Source organism: Sinocyclocheilus anshuiensis, unplaced genomic scaffold (assembly GCF_001515605.1).
Source record: "Sinocyclocheilus anshuiensis isolate Anshui unplaced genomic scaffold, SAMN03320099.WGS_v1.1 scaffold75, whole genome shotgun sequence".
Classification (NCBI taxonomy): Eukaryota; Metazoa; Chordata; class Actinopteri; order Cypriniformes; family Cyprinidae; genus Sinocyclocheilus; species Sinocyclocheilus anshuiensis.
The window spans coordinates 756,083-765,788 of NW_015549634.1; the positions used below are offsets into that span (position 1 = coordinate 756,083).

General features: G+C 33.8%; 1 protein-coding gene across 1 annotated transcript in view; it reads right to left on the minus strand.

The window, feature by feature from the left end:
• The window catches only part of LOC107659651 (A disintegrin and metalloproteinase with thrombospondin motifs 14-like), a 70,603-nt gene that overhangs the window by 4,090 nt on the left and 56,807 nt on the right, over positions 1 to 9,706 (minus strand). Inside the window, exons 15-20 of the mRNA XM_016448663.1 lie at positions 9,140 to 9,263; positions 7,784 to 7,864; positions 6,327 to 6,490; positions 4,389 to 4,554; positions 2,403 to 2,535; positions 1,046 to 1,253 (exon numbers count right to left, since the gene is read on the minus strand). Of these exons, the coding sequence (XP_016304149.1) occupies positions 1,046 to 1,253; positions 2,403 to 2,535; positions 4,389 to 4,554; positions 6,327 to 6,490; positions 7,784 to 7,864; positions 9,140 to 9,263 (876 nt within the window). The remainder of the gene's footprint in view (positions 1 to 1,045; positions 1,254 to 2,402; positions 2,536 to 4,388; positions 4,555 to 6,326; positions 6,491 to 7,783; positions 7,865 to 9,139; positions 9,264 to 9,706) is intronic.

The window sequence follows — 9,706 nt, forward strand, 5'->3', positions numbered from 1 at the left end:
TTTATTTTAAGGTTATATTATTTATTTAATATTATTGTTTAATTAATATTATTAATTATTAAAATATTAATATAAAAATCTCAATTTAGATTACACTGCAAAAAGTGATGTTTTGCATAATTTTTCAGCACAAATATCTAAACATTGTTAAGTCAAGATACATTTGCTTGAGATGCAAATCACACAAGTCTTGTTTTCTGAGAAACTGATTAAAATTCAAATATCTGCCAAAGGGGTCAGAAAAATCAGCTTAATTACCAGGGAAAACAAGTTGATTTTCTGACCCGGTTGGCACATATTTGTTCTTGTTCTTAGCATGAACTCAGTTAATTTTAAAAAAAAAATGTGATTTGCATCTCAAGTAAATGTACAGTGGTGGACAAAATGATTAGAACACTAGTATTTCCAGCAGATAAAACTGGCTTTTAAGTCAGTTATTTCTATCTTTTGCTGTAGTGTGTCAGTAGGAAATATCAGTTTACATTTACAAACATTCATTTGGCCATTAATTGTAATAATCCAGTGAGATTTATGTTAGTGCTCCACACAGAGATGTGATCTGATCATCATCAGTCTGTCTGGAGTGACATGTAGAAACAGAACAAACTGAGACAGACTCAATCCAGAAGAACTGTGGCAACGTCTCCAATATGCTTCAAGAAACCTTGTACATAATTTAAGAAAACAGATATAAAAAAATCTGCTCAAGTGCACCGAGGGCAAAAGCTGCTTTAAACAAAGGATGCTCACACCAAATGTTGATTTAATTTAGTTATTAGAAGTTAATTGATAAAGAAAATCTATTTATGACATTATTTTTGACAGCCTCCTCATTTTACAGCATTTTTACACAAGTGCCTAAAACTTTTAACAGTACTGTAGCTTTGCAGGAGGTTTCTTGAAGCATCAGTTCTTCTGGATTGAGTCTGTCTCAGTTTGTTCTGTTTCTTCAATTAAAGAAACAGAACAGACTGATCAATCAAAGGGGTTTCAGGCACCAAATCACAACATGACTTGCCCAGAAATCCTGTGAATAAAGCCTCACCTGTGACCAGGCTCCGGTCCTCCACTGAGATGGGCAGACGCTGGTGTTACAGGCTCTGCGGGTCTCGGGACGCTCCTCGCTGCAGTATTTAGTGTGAACGGGTCTGTTGGTGCCGTTCTGGAGCGGCTGCATGCACTGGACCACGCGAGACTGATATCCCAGCTTCCCGCAGGATTTACTGCATGGACCCCACTCCTCCAACACCCACCTGCACACAAACACACACCTCGGTTAGGCTGCATTCGGGTCTCAGGTCGAGGCATATGACGGCATCAAATTTACATGTTGCAATTAATTGATAATGCTTTTATTATCACAATAGCTGCAAAAAAGTGTTGTCATAATACAGTATAACAGGTTTAATAACTTCTTTCTTATAACGAAAAGAACTAAACATTTAAATACAATAAAGCAAAACACAAAAAAATGTATACAGTAAAAAAAATTCCCACACAGATTAAAGTGCAAAAGAATTATAAAGACCAATAGGTATCACTTTACAATAAGATCTCATTAGTTAACCTTAGTTAATGCATTAACATTCACAATGAGCAATAGCTACATTTGTTACAGAAGTTATAAAAGCAGCTCAGCCAATCAGAATCAAGCACCGGAACTATCCGTTTTATAATATTCTTTGTTAAAAGATACAACTGTTAGCTTGAGTTCATTAAATAACAGAGTTGCAACTTTTGATTTTAACGGGTTATTAAATATAGAAATGACCTAATTAATGAATGTTGAGAAGAATTGTTTATTGGCAGTTTATGTTAACTAATGAATTAACTAATGTTAATTTAACTAATGTTAATGTTAACATTATAAATATATACCTTTATATTTACTATTTGAACCAATGCAGAAGTTATTTCAGGGCAAGACCGCCCTGATTGTTAAGCGAAACGTGATTGGCTATAACAAGAACATGCTATGATTGGTCAGCGAAGTGAGGCTGTTATCTGATTGGCTTGAGTAGATGGTGGGTGGAGTCCACGCATTTGTGAATCGTCAGTGCCTTGATGCTAGAAATGTTGCAAAATGCACAAATGCTTGCAGCGATTCACAAATGCACAGCGACTGATCCACAAATGAATGCCAGGCAAAGTTGTGTTTGTGACATAAAAAGATATTTGTGAATATGTTTTTTATTTGCAAATCTCATTTAATTTGTCTTTTTTTGTGAATTTAATTAATGTTTGTGAAACTGAAAGATTTTTTTGTGGATCTCATTCCATTTATTTGTCAATATGTTTAATATTCACGGTATTTTGAAGTGCCTACGATAACAATATCGTGCATGTTCATTATCGTGATATATGGCATTACCGGAATACATGTTTAGTCTCAGGTGACTCACGTGGGCTGGCTGCAGCTGTTGGTGTTGCAGCGTTTCCGGATGGGTTTGGGCTTTTTACTGATCTCACAGAAGTTCCTGTGAACCAAACGCCCGTCGCTCTTCCTCCGACAGCCGTATTTAGTGTACTGGACACCTGAGGAACACGCGTGCATTAGTACTTACAAAGTGCATTTATACACTATTGCTCAAACTTTTGGAATAATTATGATTTTTAATGTTTATGAAAGAAGTATCTTTTGCTCACCCAGATGCATTTATTTGATCAACAATACAGTCAAAATTATGGAAGCTTGTTTCCGCCATGGAATAAAAATGGTAATTGTGACTTTCTATCTCACAATTCTGACTTTCTTTCTTGTGAGTTTACATCTCTAAGTTCTGACTTTTTTCGCAATTGCGAGTTTACATCTCTAAGTTTTGACTTTTTTCACAATTGCGAGTTTACATCTCTAAGTTCTGACCTTTTTCACAATTGCGAGTTTACATCTCTAAGTTCTGACTTTTTTCTCGCAATTGCGAGTTTACATCTCTAAGTTCTGACTTTTTTCGTAATTGTGAGTTTACATCTCTAAGTTCTGACTTTTTTCGTAATTGCGAGTTTACATCTCTAAGTTCTGACTTTTTTCACAATTGCGAGCTTACATCTCTAAGTTCTGACTTTTTTCGTAATTGTGAGTTTACATCTCTAAGTTCTGACTTTTTTCGTAATTGTGAGTTTACATCTCTAAGTTCTGACTTTTTTCGCAATTGCGAGTTTACATCTCTAAGTTCTGACTTTTTTCGCAATTGCGAGTTTACATCTCTAAGTTCTGACTTTTTTCGCAATTGCGAGTTTACATCTCTAAGTTCTGACTTTTTTCGCAATTGCGAGTTTACATCTCTAAGTTCTGACTTTTTTCGCAATTGCGAGTTTACATCTCTAAGTTCTGACTTTTTTCGCAATTGCGAGTTTACATCTCTAAGTTCTGACTTTTTTCTCGCAATTGCGAGTTTACATCTCTAAGTTCTGACTTTTTTCGGACTTTTTTCTCGCAATTGCAAGTTTACATCTCTAAGTTCAGACTTTTTTCTCGCAATTGCGAGTTTACATCTCTAAGTTCAGACTTGGACTTTTTTCTCGCAATTGCGAGTTTACATCTAGAAGTTCTGACTTTTTTCGCATTTGCGAGTTTACATCTCTAAGTTCTGACTTTTTTCGCAATTGCGAGTTTACATCTCTAAGTTCTGACTTTTTTCGTGCAATTGCGAGTTTACATCACAAAGTTAGGACATTTTGCTCACAATTGCGAGTTTAGATCTTAAAGTGCTGACTTTTCTTTTCAATTGTTTCTTTTTCCACCGCGGAATAAAAAATAAATGTAAGTGCAACTTTTTTCTCATAATTGAAAATCCAGCTTTGCATCACAGGAATAAATTACATTTTAAAATATGTTCAAATAGAAAACAGTTGTTTTAAATTGTGATAATATTTCACACAATATTTTTGATCAAATAAATGCAGCCTTGGTAAGCATATGTTAAAAAAAAAAAACGTTTAAAAATCTCACGGACTTGGACTTTTTTCTCGCAATTGCGAGTTTACATTTCTAAGTTCTGACTTTTTTCTCGCAATTGCGAGTTTACATCACAAAGTTAGGACATTTTGCTCACAATTGCGAGTTTAGATCTTAAAGTGCTGACTTTTCTTTTCAATTGTTTCTTTTTCCACCGCGGAATAAAAAATAAATGTAAGTGCAACTTTTTTCTCATAATTGAAAATCCAGCTTTGCATCACAGGAATAAATTACATTTTAAAATATGTTCAAATAGAAAACAGTTGTTTTAATTTGTAATAATATTTCATGTTATTACTGTTTTTACTGTATTTTTGATTAAATAAATTCAGCCTCGGTGAGCACAAGAAACTTCTTTCAAAAACGTTGCAAATTATTTCAAAAATGATTTCAAACTTTTGTAATAAATCTCAGATGGTGTTGAATGGCACACCTCCGCCGCAGGGTTTGGAGCACTGCGACCAGCTCTTCAGGGCCCACTCGTACGTGTCCAGTTCGGCCAGCAAAACATTGTTGTTGGTGATGACCGGCAGAAGATCTTCATGAATGATGTATTTGTAGCTCAAACTGATCTTGGTGTCCTCGGCCTGCGGGACGACCTGTTCAAAGCGACAAACTCAACACCTGCCGCATCAACTCAATCAAACTCAATCAATCTAGGTTAAGCCAGGATTAGGCCATAGTTCAATTAGGACATTTAAGTATCTTTTATAAATGTGCCTTAGAAAATAACAATACTTGTGTGCATCTTGAGACAAAACAATGGCACTGACATATGCACTGACATATTTTAATATTTGTCAGGGTAAGTTTCTTTCAGGTAAAACAGCCCAGACATGCATTTTAGTCTGGGACTAGGCTTAAGCCCTGTCTGTGAAACTGGTGCCATAAGCGTTAAGGCCGTTTCACACTGAGCACGATGCAAAAATGCGAGGCAAAACACAGACAAACAGTGCTTTCACACCGAGTGCGAAACGATTGATCGCCTTACATACGATTGATATGCATCTCGTATATGGTCTGCTGCTCAATACACAGCATTAAATTAAGATAAATAAAGTATGGTTCTACACCAGAAACACAAACTCTCTATAATGCTTACATTACAAGAGTGCATCCTAAAATATAATTAGAGGTATAATTAACATCAAGCTACACTTGAAAATGTATGTAATCATTAATGTATTTGCTAAAAAAAAAACACTTTAAACCATCATTGAGTGCTTGTAATAACTTCCGATTGTGATATAGTTGATTTTGATTCTATAATAGGCAGACGTGCACTCTTTGTATGTTTAATAACGCTACACTGCTTATCACTTGTCATAAACAACCATTATTGTTATAAAAATACCATGAGCTGCATACAAAACACATACAGAAAATATATCGTCATAATCATATGTGACCCTGGAGAACAAAACCAGTCTTAAGTCACTGGGGTATATTTGTAGCAATAGCCAACAATACATTGTATGGGTCAAAATTATTGATTTTTCTTTTATGCCAAAAATCATTAGGACATTAAGTAAAGATCATGTTCCATGAAGATATTTTGTAAATTTCCTACCGCAAATATATCAAAACTTAATTTTTTATTAGTAATATGCATTGCTAAGAACTTCATTTGGACAACTTTAAAGATGATTTTCTCAATATTTAGATTTTTTTGCACCCTCAGATTCCAGATTTTCAAATAGTTGTATCTCAGCCAAATATTGTCCTATCCTAACAAACCATACATCAATGTTTAAGCTTATTTATTCAGCTTTCAGATGATGTATAAATCTCAATTTCGAAAAATTGACCCTTATGACTGGTTTTGTGCTCCAGGGTCACAAATGTCTATTTGCTTTCATAATTCATGTGTAGAAAAAATGTTTCACTCGATTTCTAGAGATGTACAGACTGAACACGCGCTTTGATTCAACAATCGTGCATGTGGAAGAAAACGGACAGTGCTCTTCAGATCACATTCATAATAGAAATGATATTAAGAACATCTGAGAATAAATCTGGTCTCGGATACCAATGATAACAAGAACTCAGCATCCTCTTCTCTCTCAGAATACTCTTCTTCGGTGTTTGTTTAAACTGGTTTTCACAACAGCGCCACCACTCTCTCCCTTTTGTGCAACAGCAGCTGCTCCGGGCGCGGGATCTTAGCTCAAATCTGATTGGACGGCCCGGGGAAAAAAAATAGACACACAGGACGGAAAAAAAAATCCTCGCTTTTTTGCGCCACGAATGTTTGCATCTAGTGTGAATAGCCCCATAGGCATCTATTGTTTCGATTCTAAAGCATCATCGTGTTGAACATTCGCGCCAAATTTTCACGTTCAGTGTGAAAAGGCCTTTACGCCGCTCTTACCAGCACCACGATGCCTTCGTGCAGTGGCCCGACGGTCTTCAGCGATTCTTTGCTGTTTGCCACCGAATATTCCCACTCCAGGCCGTTCTCAATAAAAGTCTTGGACGTGATTTCTTCTCCCTTGGCGTTCAAGATAAAACTGCCAGTGACCTGATTTTTAACAGCTGAGGAACGCACGCACGGACAGAAGAGAAAGAAACATCTTTAGAGGAATATTATGGGCTCAATACGACTTAAATTCTATTAACAGCATCTGTGGGATTCTGTTTATTACCAGAGAAAATCATTTTAACAGAGAAGGGCTGAAGATGAAACATTGTGCAGAATATACTAGTTTTTAATAAATGCTTCAACCTATAGTATGCAACATTACATCATATCTGTTTTAAATGTTTTATTACATTTTTTGTTATTATACTCCTTATAATATTTTATGATACTACTACAGTTTTTATTTATATTTTGAATTTAATTTGATATTTTCAGTTTTTATTTTAATTTTAATTCAAGTTTTAGTAATTTTTTTATTTTAAAAAATATTACTATTTAGTTTTAATTTATTTATGTTTCAGTTTTAGCAATTTTCCAATACTGTGCAGTTTTAGGCATTATAGAATGATAAAGGTTTAAAACTGTGGTGTGCTACATTATATCATATATTTATCTTCTATTTTAAATGTTTAATTAAATTTTGTGTAAAAATATCTTTATTATCCAATATTACTTATATCTTATATTAGTTCTTGTTAATATTTTTGTTTCAGTTTTCATTTCTAGTTCAAGTTTTTGTCATTTTTAGTAATGTTTTTTTATTTTCATTATTTTTTTTAATTTCAGTATTAGTAATATAGTACTTCAACTTAAACTTATTTCAGTAAGTTGTAAAGGTAACATTTCTACATTTTATTTAGATTTTCATCTAATATGTATATTTTGTTATTTCGGTTTTATTTTCAATTTCACTTCATTTATTTATTTATAAACCACTTTTCACAGTGCATTAATGAAATATAATAATGAAAATGTTTTTTTTATATAGTTTTGGTTTTAGTTAACAACACTGCTATATATCATACTATAAAGTCTATACTACAAAGTACACACATAGTAAGAATAGTATGCTATTCTGAACACAGACAACATCAATCCATGTGCATGTTGTTTTACGGTCATAAAATAAAACTCTTTGTACTTCACATTTAAACACTTCATATTTTCTCTGATAATAAATCAGGCTTTCAGCAGAAGCTGAACATGAGCTCAGGGATTCAAGTCAAAGAAAAGAAAGAATTACAAACATAACCATTAGAACAAACTGCTTAAGCCAAGCTGGGAGATGTTGGGGAATCTAAAATGGCATGCAAAGCATGATGGGAAGGCAGTAATTGGTCTCAATAGGATGCATCGCTGGAGAAAAGCATTGATTCCTACTGAAAGATGCACAGGTACAAACTCACCAATTACGTGAGGCGACGTTTCATTCTCCTCGATCACAATGTGCCGAGCGCCAGCAGGAATATCAAACATCTTCAGCAAACCTAACACACAGAGCGAGAGCTCAAGTGATCATGTCTGACAATAAAGAACCCAATATTTCACTCAGATTTCATGCAAAGATTATAGATTGCATTTTGCTTAAAGCAAATGAGGCATATTTAGCACTAATTAAGTTATTTGCATAATAATAAAACACATTTTATCACACTACTGTGCCAAAAAAATCAATCTCATTATTCTGATTTTAAAGTGAAATTGCTTTCGTGAGATTCATCCAGACATGAAAATATGAAACACGGAGATAGTCAGAGGTACAGAGCTGACCTTTACTTTTGGCCCGAGGCGTTTTGCATGTTTGACAAGAAACAATTCGATAGATGAAGCTCACCAAGAAAAGGTCCTGCTTATATTTCATCACAAAATCATAAATAATTTTTTGCATAAAGGAAACGAGGCCTATTTTAGCACTAAAGAAGTAATCTTCACAAAATAAATCACATTTTACCGCACACATTTTCATTACTTTTTGGGGGATGGGGGGGGGGACACATTATTTAGATGATTTTGGAGTAAAATATGAACTAGACTTGTTTTTATATTTTAATTTTTTTAATTTTTTATGTTTTTTAAATATTTCTATTTAGTTTTAAATTATTTTTATTTCAGTTTTTGTAATTGCAGTATTCCGTTTAAACTCATTTTATTTCAGTTAGTTGCCAAGGCAACATTTCTCAATTTCATTTAGTTTGTTTTCAATCTAATATTTATACATTATTTTTTAGTTTTAACAAAAATGCTTTTTAATAATTTTGTAAACACATTTTATTTAATTTCAGTTAGTTACCATGACAACATTTTCAAATTTTATTTAGTAGAATTTTAATCTAATATTTATCTTATTTTGTTTTGTTTTATCTCAATTTCATTCTATTTATTTATTTATAAAGCACTTTTCCCACTATACAGTATTAATGATATTTATTAATGAATTCAAGAAAATGTTTTACTATACATACTACACTATAAAGTCTATATACTACAAAGTGCACAAATACTAGAAAGCACTAAAACTCTTGTTTTACTGTTGTAAAATAAAACTCTTTGTACTTCACATTAAAACACTACATTGTTTCTTTTAAAAAATCAGGCTCTCAGCAGGAGCTGAACATGAGCATGTGGCATGCATCCAGGCATGTGTTTTTTAGGCCACAGAGAAAGACTGAATAAACGCTACTGTAGTAAATAATGAAGCGTGGTTTCGTCAGTGTTTGTCCGGAGGACGGCTGAATGTGTTTGCTCTCCGTCTGAGTTTGTACCTGTCTTCTTCGGGGTTTTGGTGAGCGTGAGTTTGACGGTTCGACAGTGAGAATTGTCTCCTTCACAGACGCCGCATTTATCCTCCTGTTTGTACGATCCCACCTCCTTATCACAGCCGACGTGCTGATCAGAAGAGCCAGACAGGAGGGATTCATTCACTCATTCACACTTAAACAGGTCAGACACACTGAAGAGACGGTGTGCTCGATCAATAGTGTGTCTCTGACTGCATTTATTTCTAAAGTTCGTTTCAACAAACTTGTTAAAAAAACATTCACACGCTTGTTGCAGTCATATATTCAACAAGTTTGTGAAAGTTTAGGGTCAGTAAGAGATTTATTTCATGACAGATATAAATACTTTCATTCAGCAAGAATGCATTAAATTGCTCAAAAAAGTGACAGTAAAGATACTGATAATGTTACAAAAGATTTCTATTCGAAATAGATGCTGTTATTTTCAACTTTCTATTAATCAAAGGATTCTAAACACTAAAATGTATCATGGTTTCCACAAAAATATTGTGCAGCACAACTGTTTTCAACATTGATAATAATCAGAAATGT